The sequence below is a fragment of the Harpegnathos saltator genome, unplaced genomic scaffold (genome assembly GCF_003227715.2).
Source record: "Harpegnathos saltator strain DR-91 unplaced genomic scaffold, Hsal_v8.6 scaffold117, whole genome shotgun sequence".
NCBI lineage: Eukaryota > Metazoa > Arthropoda > Insecta > Hymenoptera > Formicidae > Harpegnathos > Harpegnathos saltator.
The window spans coordinates 1,139,045-1,162,081 of record NW_020229892.1 but is presented as its reverse complement, the minus strand read 5'-3'; the positions used below and the strand labels follow the sequence as shown (position 1 = coordinate 1,162,081).

Sequence of the window (23,037 nt, the reverse complement as noted above, 5' to 3'; positions counted from 1 at the left end):
CGTGCTCGATGTACGATCCTGCGTAGACAATACAGCGCGGCGCGAGCGCGCGGTGATGCCAATACTTGACGCTGAACGCACAGCGGGAAAAGTTCGTGGCACTCGTGTGCGTGCGCACACACACACACACACATGGAGCCACACACTCAATGTGTCACTAGTTTCCCAATATGTATCGCGTCCGATGACGGATTAATACAATAATTGATACGACGAAAATCGATACTTAATATTAAATAAATCGCTGACGTCTAATAAATAAATAGACGATTTTTGATAATTTTCTGCTTATTTTTCGTGCTTTTTTATTTTCGTATTTGCGAATAGAAGTTAAAGTTTTATTGTGAGAAAAGTGAAGGGATACGCGGAGAGTGGAAGACACTAGTTTTCCAATATGTATCGCGTCCGATGACGGATTAACACAATAATTGATACGACGAAAATCGATGCCGGTCCTTCAAAATGAAGAACAATCTTCTTGATTACATCTCAATAATAATTGGAGAGACGCACGTGAGCCGTCGCCGCGAGCTGACATGTGACGAAACTGAGACCGCGAGCTTTTACTAAAATTGTAATCACGCTGTAAATATGAGCTTAATGAATGTCAAATTATTTAAATATAAACGTGTGTACTTATTTCCCGAACGCGAGTGCGCACGAGCGAGCGCAACAATATCATTAGTTTGGAATATTAGTTAGAAAAACTAATGCCGTATGTAAAGTGAATCTTGAGAGATCCCTACAAAGAAAGAAGTCCTACAATAGACATAGTCCTAGACTGCGCGTTCTCCCCAATTTCAAGGGTGAAAATAAACCTCAGGTAGAAAATAATGCAATTTGTTTTCTCTGCGCATTCTCACACACTTTCGATGGAAAGAGAATAGCGGAGGCATTAGTTAACTTGTCAGATAATGCAACCTATCCCTTCCTCTTCTACCTCTATTCTTCAAATATGCAGTCCAGGTATACTATGTCCCATGAGTTCTGCAATAACAAAAACCCTATGCTATACAGAAAATTTCAGTGATGAATGGAAGCTAACATTCACTTTTCCGAAGAATTTCCGAAGTTTCCGAAGAAAATAACTCTAAAAGTAGCCAATCAGGAGGCTTATAAGTTTCTTTTATCGTCAGCCTTTAGCGATGATGGGAAGAGAAGTCAGAACCTAGGGCCTAGTCTGAATCGGACCAGCCGGATAGAAACAACATGTCGAGTGGAAAAAGTGGAAAAAAAGAAATCTGAACAAATTATTAATATATCAAATAAATCGCTGACGTCTAATAAATAAATAGACGATTTTTTATAATTTTCTGCTTATTTTTCGTGCTTTTTTATTTTCGTATTTGCGAATAGAAGTTAAAGTTTTATTGCGAAAAAAGTGAAGGTGAAGTGAATACGCGGAGAGTGGAAGACCCGTGGACGAGTGGAAAGCACATGTGAAGATATTGTACAGAATGTCCGGTAATTAGCTGCCAACCCGAAGTGTGAAGGTAGATTGGATTAAGACAAACATAAAGTCCCATACCGTTTTGCGAAATTCGTAATAATTATCGAGTTACTAATTAGAGAAATCTGACGAATGAGCGCGCGCTGAGATGGATGATTCGAAAAGCGTCGCAACCCAGTCAACGTGGCTCAGTCGTAAGTTAACCCAGCAACTGTTGGCGGTATGCAATAAGACGTAGATGCAGCGAGATAAAACAATGAATAACAGCGCGTTGTCCTTCTTCTCGCCGCGCACCGGCAACAGTTTCTGGATCGACTGGACCGTACTGCGGCCTAACCAGCTGCACCTTTTCTCCAATCATCTATGTCGGCGCGCTCCCACTCCTCAAATTTATGTCATTAATAACTCGATAATTATTTCGAATCTCGCAAAATAGTATGGGACTTTTATGTTTGTCTTAACCCAATCTACCTTTACACTTCGGCTTGACAGCTAATTATTGGATACTTTATATACAATCAGTTAAAAATTAAATTTAAAAGTTGATATATATATATATATATATATATACCTATAGACTTTCGGAAATTTCAAAATTATTAAATTAACAAAACTTAGGGCACTATTACAGAAATATATTCTTGATAGTAAATAAAGTAAAAAAGCCTAATACTATTTTTTCTTTCGACGAATAGTTAACGAGATATCGTAAGTTAAATGTTGAACAAGTTACCAAGTTTTCCTTAAATATCTGAGAAAATATTAAGCAAATAAAAAAATGTTTCAGGCAAAAGTTGTTCAAATTAACTAGTAGAAAAAAGCAGTGTAATAAAAAATTTGATATTTTAAAAAATTTTTTAACAATTTATTAAAATTTTAAAAAATTAAGTTGACCTTCAGCAGATCTTGAAAATGACCTGCAAATAAAAAACTGATAATGCTATTCTCTTTCCCCTTCAAAATCATGGTACACGAGTTTTAGCTTTTTTTAATATTTTTCATAGTTTTTGAGATCTTTTACCTGTTACGTTTAAAATTTAGTATCCTGTAGATATATATATATATATATATATGATTATATATATATAATATATATATAATTATAGAGTTATATATATATTATTAAATGTTTAAATTTATTTTTTAACTGATTAACTAATTTTTAATTGATTGACTAGTTATTGCCCAATCTGCTCAATCAATTATATTGTTTATTATATTAAATTTCTTATAATTATAACTTCATATATTTATTCATCATTATTATAACATTATTTTTAGTGTATACAAATATGGAAAGTAGAAAATATCAAGTACATTGAGCAGAAATTGACCATATTCGTTTATTATATTTGTATGTTAACTACGCGCGCGAAAATGTCAATTATATTATTTATTATATATATCATTATTTTCGACAGGACATAGATATGGAACATAGAAGTATAGGAGTGAGTAGAGATCTTCGGCTTCAAGAAGAAGAGCTTGACTATAATCGATTTTTTCATCCGCACATTTGTCACGTGTGCAAATCAACGGATTATGCCAAGTTGAAAATTTGTAAATGTGACATGACTTTTTACTGTTCCGAAGAGCACAGAGCACAAGACTTTGAGAACCATTTCGACATATGCAAAGTAATAACTAGGACTGTAGACCAAGATTCACTTACTCGTTGTTCACCCGTAAATGAATGGCTCGAAAACCAGAGATATCTTATGTCATTAGTTCAACTTTGACTGTCGCGTGAACTGAGCCCGCACGAAGTGGATATGTTTTTACATGCTGCAAGGTGTATAAATTGTTGCAAGCAGGATATTTCGAGATACTGCAATTCTGTATGACTGTTAGCGTGTGTTCAGATCATGAGGATTGTGACGAGTATCAGCGTCACCTTTCTGACGAGTGTAAAGCAATAGCAAATAGTCTCGTCTTGGATACGTTGTTTCTTGGAGAAGAAACATTCAAAACAATACAGATCAAGTTCTCTATGTTCCCAAATAAATACAAGAATTATGATGACATGTACACGTTTTGTAACATGTATTACCGAAAACGAAAGAGAGATAATTCCCATTATCTTGAGAAATATGTTTTTAGCGATTACGTATCAGATCCGTTAACGTTTCACAATGCCTTGAAATCTGCAAATCTATTCCATGTAGCGAATATAACGGGTACCTACGTTATTCATGTTATTGGCGCAAACTTGGTAAATAGACGCAATTTTCCAGCTTGGGAGCTTCTTTTACATCTCTTGAATAAAAATACGAAATTAATAATAACAATGATAAGCCCAAAATTGAAAGATGAAACTTTTGAACACAAAAGCACTTGTAATCGTTGCAAAGCAAAGAATAAGAAGTTTATGCTTGAGTCAGTTCCTATGTATAATCATTTTTACATGTTTAACACTAATTATAGACCACCAAATGTCATCATAAGATTCAACACAGGATTAACAGATGTGTTATGTAGGAGATCAATAAGAATGGTACGAGCTCAGAAATGTCCTTTAATTTTAACTTCCAAATCGATAAGTAAAATGCAAGATAATATAAATGAGATGAAAAGAATCCTACGTGCATCTATAACCTACTCTTGAAATCTATAACAACTTCAAATCTCTTAGATCATACAGGGATTATGAGACCGGTACCATATTTGTACGAAACTCATATTTAATTACGTATAAAAATTTAAACACCCCAAACACACTGACCCAAGTGTTGTAATTTTAGGTATATGAACGAGACGCGAATTTTTGTTTTTCTGAACGAGATGCAGATTCGGGGAACAACTGCTAAACGCCGATTCCTAGAAACACGTGCGAAGCGTGGTAGCGCACGACGAGCGCGCGAGGGGTACGACCAATCGTTTGCGGGAGGAGAAAAGCTTGTTCCCCCTGCGAAAACAAAGGAAGAGACGAGCGGACAGCGGTCCGACAGTCTAGCCTAGCCCTTGGCCCCAATAACATGTAATCAAAATATATCGTCCTAATTACTTTACGTTTCAATATTTTGTTTCCGAAAGAGCCATTTTTATTAACGAGACCACCCACCCCATTCCCACAGTTCGTCAGAAGTGGGATTCGAGGCTCGAGATTCGGGATTCGAGACTCGAGATTCGGGATTCGAGACTCGAGATTACGTGACTTAGTGTCCGATTTATGCAGAGTGAAAAATAGTTACAGTTACATGTGACGTGGGTTTCGAGATGGAAAGTAAAGAATTTACGCTTATACAACTAAAGAAAACGCTTAGACAACTGGGCCTTTCGCAGAGAGGAAACAAGATAGAGCTTATGAAAAGATTATACGAGCAGGATCCTAGTGGACAGTGGAAAGATGTCGCAAGAGCTGCTTGCGAGGAAGAGACCGAACAACCACAGCTACGATCACGATCTGAATCACATTCGACCAGTGAGATCGCCAACGAAGACGAGAGAAGTGGAGAACGGTCTCGACACGTGCAGCGGACGCCACTGCCGGATGCGGAGTCAGAGCGAGAAGATTTTAGAGAAACAAGAATGATCCTAGATATGGACGTAGAAGCAGTGAGACGTGAACGCGATCTCTTACGACGAGAAATTGAATTATTACGCTTAGAGAGGAACCATGCGATTCGAACGGAACGGTCAGCCGAAAGACACTGTTGAGAGGTGGCAGAAGCAGTTCGATCTTGTGCGAACCACCTATCAGCTTGACGACAACTGGGCACGCATTCTTGTCGGAATGAAAACTAAGGACAGAGCCTCGCAATGGTTTCATTCGAGGCCAGAACATCTCATGATGCCGATAGACAAACTTATGCGTAGGATGAGCAATACTTTTGATTTCCGACCAGCCAAAGTGGATCGACGGAGACGGTTTGAAGGAAGGATTTGGCGGAGTGACGAATCATTCTGCAATTATTATTTCGACAAGGTCACGTTAGCCGGACGAGTGCCAGTGGACGAGGAGGAGATAGTGGAACATCTGATTGAAGGAATTCCGGATGTGCAGTTGCGCAATCAGGCGCTCATGCATTGTTTCGAACGAAAGGAGGACTTTATGAAAGCGTTTGGCAAGGTGACGCTCCCTCCTGAGCAGAGAAGCCGCACTGATCAAAGAGTTCGAGTTCTTCAGAGTAAGCCGCCGCCTAAGACAACGATCGCCAAGGAAGTAGAACATCGACGAAACGAGACGACGACGAAGTGCTACAATTGTAACAGATCAGGACATCTTGCGAGGAACTGCGATAAGCCGAGGAGAGAACGAGGTTCATGCTTCGAATGCGGAGCGACCAACCATCGTGTTCGAGAGTGCATGCAGAAAAGGCAGACAACAACGGCGTTGACGAGCACGCCGACCGGGACGAGCGAGCACACGCAGATATCCAACGTGGTGAAACAACAGTGCAGCGGTAACGAATATTTGAATAACGAATATTTGAAACACGTTGAGTGTCAGTTGTTAGGTAAAGACAAGCAAAATTTTAGATTCGAGGCGAATTCTCAGATAGATACTGCGAGCCCGATTAGTCTTATTAAAGCACATCTCGTACCATCCAGTCAAATATTAGAATCGAGGAACGAGCGTTACAAGGGGATAAACGGTTCGGCTTTACAAGTTCAAGGCATGACCGCGGCAAAGATCGCTTTCGAAAATGTAAGCGCGAGTAACATAAATTTACAGATAGTTCCAGATAATACTATGAGATGCGATGTACTGTTAGGCAGAGACGCGATTAAGACGTTAGGCCTTTATTTAACGAAACGACCGTTAGAAGAAACGTTAGAACATGCGATAAGCGAAATATTAAGTACGATACGTATTAAACGTACGAACTTGATAATAGCGACGTGGGCGAATTTAAGATAAATCCGGACCTACTTTATGCGACGCGGAACAAGTTTTTGGAGAGCTTTCAGTCAGATTACGTGCAAGCGAAGAGACTGACGGAACCGAAAGTCAGAGCTGAATTAGAACTGCACGTTAAGGATAAGCAGCCTTTTCATTTCGCACCTAGTAGGCTTTCAGTGGAAGAAAAAGAAAATTTACGGAAAATCTTGAATGACTTAAGTGACCGAGGAATAATCTGTCCAGGAAGTTCAGAATACGCATCGAGAACAGTCTTAGTACGAAAAAAAGACGGGAAAATACGTATGTGCATAGATTACCGCGCGTTAAATAAAATAACGGCAAGAGACAACTTTCCGTTACCGATTATAGAAGAGCAAATTGACACACGAGAAACGCTATTTTACATCACTCGATTTGAGAGACGGATTTCATCATGTTTTTATAGCAAAGAATAGTATAAAGTACACGGCTTTTGTTACACCGTTTGGACAATTTGAATATCGGAAAATGCTCTTTGGCCTAAAGAACGCACCCGCCCGTTTTCAGCGGTATATTAACGAAATTTTTAGCTACCTGATAAAGGAAGGAAATGTTGTCTACATGGACGACTTTCTCGTTGCGACAGAAACGATCGAACAACATTTTAAAGTATTGCGTCAAGTTTATAGAATACTTGTAGAAAACTTATTACAGTTACGTTTAGATAAGTGCAAATTGCTCTACCAAAAAATTGAGTTTTTAAGTTATGCAATTACGGCGGAAGGTGTACGTCTGAACGATTCAGGTATCGTTGCGGTGAAAGACTTTCCGACTCCCAGATGTGCTCGTGACGTTCAAAGTTTCTTGGGGCTATGCTCCTACTTTAGAAAATTTATTAGAAACTTCTCATTGATTGCTGGACCATTATATGACTTAGTACGAAAAAACACGGTATTTGAATTTGGATCAAAGCAGACGGATGCATTTGAGACGTTAAAGGATAAGTTAACTTCGAGTCCGATCTTATCCATCTATAGTCCGAGCGATGAAACTGAGCTCCACTGCGACGCAAGCATGCAAGGTTTCGGTGCAGTGCTCTTGCAGCGGAAGGCTGACGGGAAATTTCACCCGATTTTTTATTTTTCGAAAAGGACATCAGAGGCTGAGGCGAAGTATCATAGTTATGAGCTTGAGACACTCGCGATAATTTACGTTATAAAGAGGTTTCGCATTTATTTGCAAGGAATCCGATTTAAGATAGTTACCGATTGCAACGCGCTGATTTTAACATTGCAATATTTACATGTTTTTTAAGAAGACTCATAAGCATAGATAAAGAGATAGATCATAGACACGTGTGCGAAAATGATGCCTAAAATCGCCTCCGGGATGTGAATGCATTCTTATCAATCTCTCTTTCACTCTTTCTCTTCTATCTGTTGAGCCTACGATTGAGGCTATAACGGATCAATGAAGCCGCGAATTTCCATATTTTTCGCTAATACGCGTGTGATCGCGAAATCGATTAGCCGAGAAGCCGGGCGATAAGAGCGTTATCGATGCGTAGAGCGTTGTCCGCGTTTAAAGAACTATGACCAAATTGCACGCAAACGAAAGCATTGCGGCACTTCCAACGGCCGTGCCCTTCTCCCTCTCTCTATTGGTCCACGCGATCTATCTACCCTCTTACTCGCAATTTACCGTGTATTTACATGCAACTGTACCGTATATACGTAATTTGTTCAGCTGCGCCGAGATACACGCGGCACCGTGGTAAACACTCCCGAACATGAATCGGATCGCTACAGGCGGAAATGCTGTCGCCCACCTAAAACGGCTATCTACACCTAATTAAATCGCCGTCGCGGCGGCAATAAATAACTTACCGGACGGTAAAACGCGCACCGCCCTCCCCCGTGTTTAATTATTTTATGGGTCTAACGGAGCGCGCGGACCCGCCTGCTCGCCGCCGGTCTCGTTTCATAAACGGATATCACGAGCGCCGAGCGAATCGCCATTCATGTCTCCGGTCGCTTTGTTAGCTTCTAGGATCGCACTGTGTCGCACGGAGAGCGGCTTTCCACCAGCTACTAATTATACACACCTTGGCGTTGTGGCCGCCAGACCACGCGAAGGCGCAAGTATACCTGTAGTAATGCATCATAAAATACGACTTGTACTTTCGTGGATTCCATTACGCAGATAACGGACGTTCTTGATGCCGTTGCGCGAGATTATCGCAGCGTTGGGTATCCAGATAAGTGGCGTAATATCATTTTCAATACGGCCGGCATTTAGTTACCGCCATTAATTCCGTTGATATCAGGTTGCTTTCGAAACACACTAGTTGTAGTCTTTCCCCGAGAAGGAGACAAGGAAACACGAGTTTCTCGTTTCTGCGCTGCTGCGGCTTTCGCCGTTCGTGTTAATTTTGTACGCTTAATTTACTACGCTATGTAGGAAACGAATCTTTCAAAGAGCATCCTCGCGATCTTTAATTCACACGTGCGTCGTCTCGATGATATTCCCTCTTGTTGTTTCCTTCGAACTTTCGTGAACTTTATCCAGGCCTCATCGTAAAATCCGCGAAAGATAAATGTATTACACATACACAGTTCAAACCGATTGTATGCGAAAACTACTTGACACGCATAACGGCTCGTTCCTGCTCGAATAACAGTTATTGCCGTGCACCGATAACGTAATGCTAATTTGTAATACATCCGCCGTACAATTTTCGGCCAGAGTTTACAAGCCGTGACGTCCGAAACCTTGACCTCTATTCTCCCCTTTCTTTTCCTCCATTTTTCTGTTGTCATCGTCTTTTTGCTATCTCGCGGTCATCGACGTTTAATAGTAGAAGTAAGTGATGTAACCTGCAACAAAGAGAGGTTCGTGCTTGAGATCTGAACATTTTCTCGGCATCCGTTTGTCGAAAAGTGCCATGACGACGACGAACGATTTTACGTAAATTTTACTTCCTTCCTCGCGCGCTACAAATTTCTCACGCGATGAGGATAGGGTTCGCAAGTCATTCTTAAGTTTACAGCGGGTTTACACCAGGACAGGGGGGACATTAGGACTATTTTAGACTCGTTCATCGTCCATTTCACTCTCGGGATTGCGGCCGAACCGAGCGAGGAAGATTAATTCCCGCATTTCCAGCCGCCTGTATTTCCGCTGAATCGAATGCTTACGCCGACAGATTCCGGCAGATTCTTCATCATCGGCTCGCGATAAGATCGCTTTCAAACTTTCTCGATTTCCCTTGCACGACCAAATTTTCATCCCTCTCTCTTCTTTCTCTCCATTCGTATCTCTCCTTCGCCCTCCCCCCTCCTTCGCGATGAAAATTTCCTCACGTAACTAGCACTCGCCGTCGGGAATCTCGGGTTCATCAGCGCGAGCAAGATCCGACCAACGGTCCGTGTGATTTTCATCTGCGATTGCCGGCGTCGCCGAAAGTCTCGTTTGATGCGCTAATATCAGAACACCTGAGCGTCGCGGTAATGAGTAGCGAGGGTGATACAACTTCAAAGCTGCTAATTACAAGATCCTCGTCACCTTGTCTCACCCGCCACGATGTGGCACTGACCTCATCCCCCCTTCTCGTCTCCACCCTTTGATTAGTAAGTGCTCGCTTTCTGCTCCCCTATGCTGCACTCTCGCTCTCACGAGACATGCGTGTCCTTTAGCACGCGAGATCGTGCGTGACGTCGATAATAAAGTCGACCACGAGATGAACAGGGGGGAGGGGGGAGGGGCTCCGAATGGAAGCCATTAGGGCTATTTAGACCCAAAAGGATTTCGCCTGCTCTAATTATAGCCAATTTAAACGCGAGAACCGCCCGACGATGAGCAACAGCGGGCAGCTAAAATAATCGTCGGCGAGCGAACGCTCGGCTTGAAAACGCTCGGAGCGATCGAAGCGTGAATTTTGCAACCGTGCAACCTGTATTTTTTACCATTATGTAGCGCGGTTTGTTATGTTAAAATTATATATTATACTTGTTACGTTATATATTATTACGTTAGTCGCGTGCGCATGATTTGTAACTTTCACTTGCCTGTTGGGTTTAGGTTAGGCAGTTTATTCGTTGCCGAAAGATTGGTTGAGGTAGTTATGAGAGAAAGGTGTAATCGTCGTGCGGAAAGAAGGCTGCACATGTCGACAATTAACGATACAAAGTGCAGCGACATTGGGCCAGTAAATTGCACGTGCGACAATGTGTCCCGACAATCCTCCTCGCCGGTATCGATACGGTCCGCGTTCGGTTAATCAAATGTACCGGAACGCAACTTTTTTATATCGCGCTAGTTACTGTAAACTTTTTACGCGGTTGCGCGAGACACCTTGGCTCCAAGTCCAAGTGGCAAATTAATGTCCTGTGAAAAGGTATTTAACGGAGATATCGTTAAGTTACGAGTTTGCTCCGGCGGGGAATATACCGCGAAGACGAGTTCTGGGGAAAATTCGTTTTTCGCACCCTCCTTTCAACCCCGAGATAAATTTCCGTCAAGGACGTCCGGAGGGGTCACTGGTTTTTGCGTGTCGCGTAATTAAATGTGGATCGTCGGGTTTAATGACTATTAAGGGGAACGAACGGCCGTTTGTCCCAGAATGTTGCCAGCTTTCGTTTTAGCCGCGCTAAATTTACGACGCCTTGTTATCGGCTGTAAGATACGATCGTTTTTAATTGAACGGCAGCGTAGGTAAAAGCGACACTGTGTTCGCAGCACTTATCGCGAGTGCATCTTTCGAGATTTAGAAGGAAAAGCAGGCTGCTCGTCAAGCGGAAATTGCTCTCGCGGTTTGCGTCAATATCTTGTTCTCTACAATTTTATTCGTAATCTCCTTGAGACACGAACTTCCAGCGCCGTAAGTGCTCTCATTTCCTGCCAGATAATTAAATTATATTTTGCACTCCTTGTCCGCCAAAATGAGTGGATCAATTTACAAAATTATCCTGATAAAACAGCGATCATCTTAGCTACAATCTCGGGCCCTGCTTTTGCGTTCTCGCCCGTAACTCGTCCGATGTTCATCGTCTCGCGCTTAACGCTCTACGATGTTATCACGCGCCGGTTGCCGCTGATACTTACGTTCTCTCTTTCTCTCACGTCGCGTTGTGCGCATTAACGAGTGCAAAATGTTGTAAAACGTGAGATGCACGGGCTTTCCCTCGATATCCACCGCGTGTTCCTACGAGGAGAATTTATTCGCCTGCCATTCACTTCTTTCGCGTCGTACGCGAGTTTTAATATCGCTTCCCGTCAACTGTATACAGAATGCTCGTAAATCGTGATACCAGTCGATAGTGTGAGCAGATGATTCTTCGTGAAGAAATGGCTGCAAGTGTATCGTTGAATTTTTCAACAGATTGCGCAAACCGAGATAATTTGGAAGATGAAAGCGCTGCGCTTGTTGTTTATCTGTCAGCATTATTTCTGAAAGATTAAGCAAAAACCTGTCGAAAATATTTCCTTTTACTGAATTTTTCTTTACTGATTTTTTACTGAGTAATCTTGATTGCTGATCTCCAAAATTCTTTGCCAATTTTTCTCTTCATGGAAAATCACTCCTTCACCGCAGATTCCGTAATTTTCTGACCGCTTTGTGCAACAATAGTGCACAGTGAATAATTTGTGAAATGGTAAATCTCTTAGCAAATATAATTTATGAATCTTTGCCGATCTTCGTTAAACTGGATGATTATTTGCCGAGGGAACATGTTTATGAGAACAAAGCTTTATTGCGTCGAGCTGATTATATCAGCGTGCTCACGTACTCGCGCGCGGCTACGGTTCTATTTGCGTTTCTTATGCTGAATTTCACAGACGCGCAACAAGTTGCCTAATCGCAAAAGTCGCACTACTGTCGATCGATAATTATGAGCACATAATGGTGGCCACCTGACATTCTCGAGAGGCATCGATCTGCCTAAAGACTGCTAACAAACCCCTGACCAAAATCGTGATCGCCGCTCTCGCTCTTTTCTCGATGTCGCAACATCTGTCGTATTTTCACGCTCTTACTATTACAATATCGAATTTAGTTTCTCCAACCGAGCGTTCCCGCTGCCCGAGCGGGTGTACGTTCGTCGCGGCAAAATTTTTCAACGATATTGCATGTACATCTTATATAATTTCGCCAATTGACAAGGTATCCTGTCTGCTTTAGACTTGCCATACATCAGCTGTGTATCTGTCGACTTTCGCTTACGTCAAAAAAGAGAGAGAAAACTTTCGGGATTAATTAACACGTTGACTGCCAACTACGAGATATCTCGTAGGTTGTTTACTTGCCCAGGGCGCCTAACTACGAGTTATCTCGTCCCTTCATTACTTGCCATATTTGTACAGCTACGAGGAAACTCGTAGCATAACAGTGTAAATATGAATAGATGGCCTCAGGAAAGAGAAAAAAGTTTTTTGAAAAAAAACATTTTTTAAGCTTTTTGTAGTATTTATACTATGTACTATTATTAAAGTTTTAAATATATGAAACATGATTAACTATAACATGATTAAATCAAATTGGCTCTTTAGACCGGAATCGTGAAAAATTCCGTGGCAGTCAACGTGTTAATGATAGATATTTAGAAAAGTTGCTAGAATCAATGCGAGTTACTTTGTTTGAATTTTGCATACATGTGCCGTGCAAAATTTATTGCTCAAAATAAACGGAGGATCGTACTTCTCCAAGTGTCTGATATCTAAATTATTGAATATTTGTTTTGGTCTATCTAATCATTAATTAAATGAACATATTTATGTAAGTTCGACATTTTATCTGCATATCCTGTTCGCTTCTCAAGTTGTAGAATTATCCAAGAACTGTATTCATTCAATGCGATCCTTCAATTGTTTCGAGCAATGTACAATCAGCAACAGAATCGAAATGTCAGAATTGCGCCATCGCACGTTGTATTCGCGACTTTTACTTTGCTCGCACCCCGCGTTAAGAGATTTCACGATCGGCATTTAACTCGCGATTTTCAGCTTACATATTTACGTCGTGATTGCTTCGCACGCGGATTTCAATTTGTGATATTTATTATCGATTTTCTTAAATGCGATTCGCACCGTGAATACGTTAAAATTACATTACAACATGTCACGAACTCGCGAGATGGGAAACTCGTTTTTCCGCAAGTAAAATGAAATATCACTCTCGTGTTTTCGGTTTCATCGACGTCTGCTACAGTTTGCAGATTTTTATACGTGGCATGCAATTTTCGCAAAGTTCTTGATGAGCCGGAAGATATCTTATCGTTATAAATATTCGTTAAATAAATTTGTAGATTCCGATTTCGTTTTTAATCATAGTTGCAAATATCGCTCGAGAATTAAACTAAACTTTTCGTTCGTTAAACGCCTTTATAATGCGAATATGAATCGCGTTGGGAGTATACTTATATATACTGGGAGTATATAAGTGTAGTGAAATGAAATGCAATCAACATGGAACAACGGACGGAGCATGGAGGCTGGGACGATACGGAATTCCGGATGCGACGCAGTTCGGGATGCAGCAGCTGGTTTCGTCGGTGGACCCGGTTGGATGTTGGCGGAGTTCTACATATAATTGGTAAGTGTCGAATTTCAATACTCCTGGAGTATTTTATCATGTGCATGAGTATCGTAAAACGCATTGATTTTCAACGAAAAAATTAACACGTTCGTTGCTATGGTAGATTTTTAAAACTCTCGTTATATATCACGCCTCTAAAAATCATTTTTAAAGCATATTATTTTAGCATATTACGTACACTTGTTAATACAATGTGTAAAGAGAATACATGAAGCAGGTTAACTGATCAATTAACTATTCTGCTAACTGATACGTCGCCACTAACTGATACATGCCACTGGTAGCGAACGTGTTAACGGTAAAAGTATGTTGTCTAAGACTGCGATTCTTCGAACTATTCAATATCCGTAAAAATACGATATTTTTTATGCCATGTATAAATACGATGTATAAAAACGATATTTTATGACATATATTCTGTAGCTTAAGACTGAAAATCTTAGTACGAAAATAATAAAGCTGCTATATATTTATATATGTTACACACACACACACACACGCACACACACACACACACACACACACACACACACACACAGGGATGCAATGATATAAATCGATAATATCGAAATATCGATATATCGAGAGACAAATATCGAATATTTATCGATATTTTTTGTCTCCGATAAAATCGGTATATCGATATGAATTTTACTGATATTTCGTATTTTTCAGTTACAGTTCTGGAGGCCTTTTACGGTTCTACGACCGAGATGAAAATTACAAAAGTGAGTGAATTCACTGGAATATATATTATATAATTGGTCGATGTCTAGAAAATTCATTTTTATCATTTTTATCATTTTCATCTCAATCGTTGAACCGTAATAGACCTGCTCTATATATGTGGTTATCTCCGGCAAACGACTGCGGTTTATTATATATTTTCTAATAAGAATATGACAATAAATTATATAAACATAAAGATTTTTAAAAAATTTTTAAATTTTTCGTGTATACCCTTTATACGCGTACATCTATATGTATACAATTTTTTATATAAATATCGAGATAAATATTGATGTTTTTCAAAATTATCGGTATTATCGTTATCGATGATTCTGAATGATGAAAATATTGTTATCGATATTTTGAGAAATTGTTGCATCCCTACATATACATATATGTACATATCCGGAAAGAGAAACGCGCGAACACCATCAACACAACGCTGGCTGACTTAGGCTGAGTTATAAATAATGCATGCGATAAATTCGCGTCGCACGCATGCAAGCGCGCCGGTAATTCCATTAGCTGTACCATTTTATCGCCCGATACCGCGGATTCAATTGAGTAACTCCTTTCACGCCGCCAAGTACCATTTTCATTATTTCGTGCAACCGCCCTACGGCGCGACAAGTCGACGAGCGTAGGACGTGTGGCGTATAGTATGCGATTCCAATATTTCTCACGCGTGATACATGTCCGATGGAGTGTCAACTGGCTTATTAATTATCGATAATTATCTCTGCCAACTTCCGTCTTGTTCACGATCGGCGGTGGTGGAAAAATATTTTCGGAATATTTGCAGAATAACACGGTTATTACCGGACGGTGTTGCGTTACTTTACTCGGGAACTGAGAATCGGAAAATTGATTTCAGTACGCTTTGTCGCTGAATCGTGTCAGTTATAGTCGGAATCCATAATCGGAGCTCGATATTGAAAATACGTCGAAACATCAACGTTCGTTGTACGAAATGGAAGAGCGAGAATGCTACATGTTATTATTCTATTACAAAAAATATTTTATTTAGAAAATAAGAAATCTAAAAATGTTACAAAAAATAAAAATATTATTAAAACTATTTTCTATAAAAAAAAGTATCAGATAGATGGCCAAATAAAAATAAATTATACAAATTATAACAAAAAATGAGCTAAATAAAACTAATTTGAAATAAAAAGATATCCCAATCTAAAAAAAAGTTGGATACATTAAGTATAATGTTATTACAAACAAACTAAAATAACACATATTAAGTAAAATGTTATAATAAATTATAATGAAAAGTAGTGAAATCAAAATCTTGCACCAACTGATAACGAGAAAATACATATATAAAACATAGTTAACGTTAAAACGAAGAAATAATTTGGAGCAAAAATGATATTACATTCTTGATGTTTCTTTTTGACACGACTAGAACACTACAAGCGCGCGCTACGCGCACGCCATTTTAGCATGTTCATATTAAAGTTAAGAATAAATATTGTTGTGTCCGAGCCACAACGTTTGTGGCGACGTCCGTTGTCCGTAAGCCTTAAGCATCTGATTTTGACAATTGAGCAAGGATTGTCCTGACGACGAAAAAATCGATAAGAAGAAGAGAATAACAGCTGATAGAGAGTCTCTGGCAAGCTGTCATCGAGTTGTGCTGTAAATATTGAAGCTTCTTAGTCGTTACGCAGGTGTTTTCATTTACCCGAGTGCAAGCGCGAGTGCAAGAGTGAGCGCAACAATATTATAAATAAAAAATAAAACCTGGAGTATAATATAAGTTCGATAATATCCGACTCCAACATACGATGTATTAGGACCACACATTTTGAAATTCCATAACACATATTTTCTGCATAATAACACGTCATCGTCTAACCAATGAAAATTTCAACGTTTAGAATTCCATTCAACCATCTTAAGCTCTCTCTCCTTCTCTCTCCCTATCTTCCTCATACTCTCTCTCATACTCTCCTCTCTCTCTAGTATAAAAAAATGAATAGTAAATAATTGTTATTGTACTAATACAGCATCAACAGAAAACTATGTGGAAGATGATTCAACAGGAAAAAAATGTGTTAAGAATAAACAGGACAAACTGTGGAGTGCATATGATGAAGTACTGATAGAAGCTGTACGAGCCAAGCTATGTTTATGGAATACCACAATCCCTGTTAAGGAAAGAGGTCTTTTATCTGTCAAAGAAGCGTGGTTGGAAATAAATTTTGAATTGGAAGGTAAATATTTTATGTAACCACAATTTTCATATCGGTTTCTATTTTTCTTTAATAAAAGTAGTTTTGTTACTTAACTTATAATATTATTTTTATAAAACTCATCGAAATGTCTTGTAGATTTGGATGTATACACAGTCTGTTCCAGATACGATGAGACTGGTTCCATCAAAGTTCTTAGCGCAGCGACATCTATGAGTGAATGATGGTAGGTGAATGTTCTACCCTTCATCTACTTAAAATTTGAGCGAATTCAGTTGTATTTCACTGTGATGTGACATTTTATGTAAAGTCACTTTGTGTACACTCAGAGGCAGGTATGGTGTCCCTCGGCGATGTCGTATACGCCTGTAAAACAATCGAAAGCAATGACAGGCATATACGCATACGCATATGGGCGTACTGTACAGCGCGAGAGAAGCGAAGAAGGAGAAATGGTGGGAGACGTTCCGAAGTTGCATCCTTTTCGCACGTCGCACGATTGAGAGAGAAAGCATTAACAGACGTGGTACGGTTAATGGTGTCTTCAATAGCTGTCTCACTCATTCTACGCTTGAATGCAAGGAATATGAGTGAGACAGCTATAGAGACACCGCGCTGTCTCTATAGGTGTCTCGCTCGCTCTAATAGCCATGTATCGCGCTTTCCTCTTTTCTCCTTAGCAGAAATGCCGATTAAGGAGGGAATCCTGTCTGTAGGCCAGAAAAATAAGCTATTTTCACAAATTTTTTTTCGGAAACTAAGCAGACGATTGATTTCAAATTTGATAGAAATAATAATATATATTTTATTGATAAGAATGAATTTTTATAGCGTTATATGAATAATAATAATGTAGCAAATACACAAAAAATAACGTGATGTGTTTATACGCGCGCCGTTTCACGGTTTCTATAAAATCTCGAAATACGGTGGACTGGGACAGAAACGTAAGATAATTAATAATTATTAATTATTAATTACTTCTGAAAAGACTGCGGGAAGGAGGGAGGGATAAATGCAACATCCTCCTTTGAATGCTATTTAAAATGTAGGCTCTGCTCTTGAAAATATAAAAAGAAATTAGGAGACTATAATAATAATAAAAATTACAGTAATAATAACGAGACGCTATACAGCATCTCCTGAAACCAGAGAAAAAACCTTTTTTTATATATAAAAGTCGATCGATCGACTTCAGCATGTAGTTACATACATATTCGAAACATGTCTATCTATCGTGTGAACTAGCGAAATTAAAAAATATTAATTTTTTATATGCACCGCGCTGTCTCTATACGTGTCTGTAATAGCCATGTATCACGCTTTTCTCTTTTCTCCTTAGCAGATGCCGATTATTATATTATATTATTATTATATTATTATTATATTATATTATTATTATATTATTATTATATTATATTATTATTATATATACTATTATAATTATATATTATTATATATTATTATTATATGCGAGGGGGGTGAGTGGGAGAGAGTGTAAGAGGTGAGTGTGAGAGAGGAGAGTGTGAGAGAGAGAGAGTGTGAAAGAATGAGAATGTGAGAGAGAGAATGGGCGTGAGAGAGAGTGAGAGAGAGAGGGAGTGAGAGAGAGAGGGAGTGAGAGAGAGAGGGAGTGAGAGAGGGAGAGAGTGTGAGAGAGAGAGTATGAGAGAGAGATTGTGTGAGACAGAGAATGAGAGAAAAAGAGAGAGAGAGTGTGTGGGAGAGAAAGAGAAAGAGTGTGTGAGAGAGAGTGTGTGTGTGAGAGAATATATATATTAATATATTAATATATTAATATATATATTAATATATTAGTATATATATATATATATATATGTATTTATATATTAGTTACACATTTATATATGTATATATTTATATATTTATAGGTACATATTTATATATGTAGTTACATATTTCCTTTCTTTTCTTGCTTGTTGATTTTGCTAGGAGATCGCGCTTTTCATTTGTTACTTTTTTTTCCTATTGCATCATTTATCGTGGTGTCGTAGCATCGAGTAAAAGCGATAACGTGTGAAAATTATGCCTGAAAACTTGTGTCCTGAGGTACGAGGTCGCATTGTTGGGCAATGACAGGCGGGAAGAACAGTAGCAGGAATTGCTGCTGCTATTCCATGTTCTGCTAGAACTGTCCGACGATGGATACAACGATTCAATGAAGGGGGCGATCATGCGTTGCATGATCACCGTCTTCATAATCGTGATCCTCGGAAGACCGGGGCACAAGAAGACGAGGTACTAGTCGCCGCAGTTGGTGAGCGACCTTTCGGCACTGCCCAGGAAGCCATCAACGCGGCAAATCTGCCTATATCCCAAAGGACCGCCCGGCGACGTTTCAACGAAGCTGGGATTCACTGCCATCGTCCAGCTCAAAAAATTCCGTTGACTCTCGGACATCGGGAGCAACGTGTCGCGTTCGCTTTAGAGAACCTGGTGAGGAGCCGTGAGGAGTGGGAGGCAACGATCTGGACCGATGAAAAGGTTTTTGTATCGTCTGCCGATCACCAATCTCACGTATGGCGTCCAAGGGATCAAAGGTTGCATCCTAATTATGTTGTGCCTACTCACAGAAGTGGGAGGACTTCATACGCAATGTGGGGCTGGATTTCCGGCACTGCAATCGGTGAGCTGGTAGCTATTCCCACACGAATGAACTCTGCGGAGTACATTCGCGTACTGGAAGATTCCTTTCTTCCATCAGTACGCGCAATTTACCCCGCAGAGGAAGTGCCAGTGATCCGATTAGTGCAGGATAACTCCGGAGTGCACAATTCGCATGAAACGCAAACATGGTTTCGATATCATCCGGAGATCCAATTGATTCTGTGGCCTGCTCGCTCACCAGATTTAAATTTAATCGAAAATGTTTGGGCACAAATGGTTCAACGATGGGAACCAAGAAGGGAGAGGACGATAGCAGGACGATCGCCGCTCGTCAGGGAATGCCCAATACGGTTTACTCTGACAACGGTACTAATTTCGTCGGAGCCGATCGTGAGCTGACCGTGGCCTACCGGGCCGCGCTCCGGGACACGAACTTCCAGAGTTCCACCGCACTCGACGGTGTCAACTGGAAGTTCATCCCTCCAGCCGCGCCACATTTCGGTGGGATGTGGGAAGCCGGTATCAAATGCGTAAAAGATCACGTGCGTCGCGTACTGCGAAACAACACTCTCACATTCGAGGAGTACACAACGCTGCTATGTCGGATCGAAGCATGTCTCAATTCGAGACCGATCACGCCGATGTCCGACTCGCTCGACGATTACGAGCCGCTCACGCCCGGTCATTTTCTCGTCGGATCCGATATCGGTCTACCTCCTTCGCCGTCGACTATCCACATCTCGGAAAACCGATTGACGCGTTGGCAACTCGTGCGGCATCTAACTGAACGATTTTGGCGGGTGTGGTATCACGATTACGTGAACACGCTGCAACAACGGGGAAAGTGGAGGAAAGTGCAGCCGTCGGTCAAGGTCGGTCAATTGGTCCTGATACGCAATTCAACTTTACCTCCGTGCAAGTGGGAATTAGGGCGAGTAACTCAATGTCACCCCGGTCCCGACGGGCTCACCCGTGTGGTTACCGTCCTCACCGCTAATTCCAACCTTCAGCGACCGATCGTAAAATTATGCCTGCTGCCAATCAATTATGAGACAGAATAATGCCCACTCGGGTTTCGAAACAAACGTTTCAAGGTGGGCGGGATGTTTGCGATCCGACCAAGTCGTCGCTCTTTGTTACGACGGAATCGAGGATTCTCGATGCCATGAGATATCCTGCGTGACTCGCGCGTGAGCACGCCGTGCGTGTTTTGCTACCGGACACCGCGTCGTTGTTGTCATGGTTTGTCAGCATGTGACTGCCAAATATGGCAACGTTTAGACAATAGCGGTTAACATCTCATCTCCGAGCGACACAAAAACTAAAAATAAATGTAAGATCGAAGTGACGAACGTTTTCGGTTCCTCGCTTCGATAAGATCTTCACTTCGCACGACACCGCTCGCAAGTGCTATTTCAGTTTGTTCCGCTCCGTTTTTTTCGAATCAGCTGCTCGACCGCTCCGGTCGAACCTCATCGTCCGAAATACGATTGCGGCTTCAACGCGTTGCGCTTCGAACGGACGTGCTACGTTCGATCATATTCATCGCACATTGTTCAAGTTTATTTTGTATTTTTTTTATAATAAAATTGGGATCGCGTCTTCGAGTGGTGATCGCGTTCCAACTTGCGAGTATCGGCCTCTCGGCGCCTCGACGTACATCGAAGCCAGGATAAACGAGAAGGAGAAACGATCCCACGAAACACCAACAAAATCAGTGTCTTCCTTTCAATCTGAACCCCGCGCTCATTGCTGAGCGGTCCCGGCCTCTTGTTCGCTTTGCCAAAGGGCGAACAAGATCCTTTGTAATTATAAAAGGTCGATCCGGAATTTGGTGGTGCCTGACAATTCAAAAATTTAATAATAGTTAATAATAGTTAATATGCTAACATTTAATAAAAGTTAATAATAGTTATTATGCTAACAAACATTTCTCACACAAGAATTACAAAATTTTTCAAAAGTATCTAAAAAAATATATCTGGAATATTAAGTAATTTCCGAATAATTTCTATGACAATGTTTGAAAAAAATGTTTAACATTTACTATCGTTTTTATATCAATCTTAAGATATATTTACCTTTATAACTACATGCTTCCCATCTATTGTACCTATGTAATGTGGAAAATTCCAGCGTGTATAAAATTCTTTGGCGATTGCCTTCCAATTATCCGTAGATGGCACAAACATTTTATCATGCAGCATATTCCACAGATGCTCGCATGTATCTTCAATTATTGCTGAAGCAGTGCTATGTCCTATGCGAAATGCAAAGGCAATTGAAGACGTTTTATCTCCTGTGGCTAAATATCTGCAAGTAATTAAAAAATCAGTTAATGCATTTTACGAAATCAGTTGTTAATAATTATTAATGTATACATCTTTATTATTTATATTCGATTTTTAAAAAACTTACCTCAACGTCAAGTACAACCTTGTGCGAGAACAAATAAGTTCTCTAAAATTAGTGTGCATCCTTTTAATTGTAGGTCCAACAATGCTGAGTAATTCGTCAAAGACGTCGACCGTCATACGGCAATACTTAAAATGTAATTCCGTGTCCAAAAGTCGCATCTCATTGATAAGATGTTCACCATCTCCTTGGTTATTTCGATTTTCATTTATTGAGCGAACCCACCATCGACGTATCGTTTTATTATTTTATTATTTTCATGCCCAATGTTTCAGATAGTGGAGGGTTGTTAAAATAAGACGTTTTTGAACCGAGTCTATTCCAGACTGTTGTGCAATTGGGGTTATCAGTCTTATAAAACGTCTCTGTCTTCTTATATTTCTCACACTAGCTAATTCCATAGCGTACTATTCTAAAAATAACTAATATAATATTTATAGATTGTATTATTGTGTTAGACATACATTGTCCCGAAAAATAAAAATCCCGAAATTAGAGAATTGGGACAATATCCTGACAATGCATGTCAACAAATATTGTTTTTAGGTTAATTATTTCACTTCGTAAATTTAAAATATTACATATGCAATTATATTTTATATATATATATTTATTGATGTAAATTGCTCTCTTTGTTACTATATTTCCTTAATAAACACTTTGAACTACAATTAATTCAATGCATTTCTTACTGTCGCGTCGCTCGTCGCGTTGAGTATGAATAGAACAAAATAAATTTTCATGAGCTCATCGCGCATCGCTCATCGCGCATCGCCCATCGCGTCCAGTGTGCAAGACCCATTAGGCATTTGATTTTGACAACTGAGCGAAGATTGTCTGGACAATTCTGGGAAAATCGATAAGAGAATAATAACAACAGCTGACAGTGAGTCTCTGACCAGCTGTCTTCATTGACAGACACGAATATTGAGAATTATAAAATAGAGAGTTATTCTTGTTTAAGGTTTTATTGAGCTACGCTGTAAATAGTAAAGCTTGTTGTTCTTACTTACCTGTGTGAAAGCGCGAGTGTGAGAGTGAGCGCAACAATATATATAATAAATATAATTTTAATATATATTAATTATTATATATAATCTTTATTATATATAATATATATAATTATATATATATCTATATAATTATAATATATATAATTATTATAATTAAATATAATAATACTATTATTTCT

General features: G+C 39.8%; 1 protein-coding gene across 1 annotated transcript; it reads right to left on the bottom strand.

The window, feature by feature from the left end:
* Nucleotides 1-20,667: 20,667 nt before the first annotated feature.
* LOC105184298 (uncharacterized) lies at nucleotides 20,668-21,964 on the bottom strand. Its single transcript, XM_025303561.1, has 4 exons — nucleotides 21,849-21,964; nucleotides 21,512-21,743; nucleotides 21,170-21,271; nucleotides 20,668-20,688 (listed from the first exon to the last, which is right to left on the bottom strand). Exons 1-4 carry the CDS (start codon nucleotides 21,962-21,964, stop codon nucleotides 20,668-20,670), a joined length of 471 nt encoding a protein of 156 aa, XP_025159346.1.
* Between the last annotated feature and the right edge of the window lie 1,073 nt (nucleotides 21,965-23,037).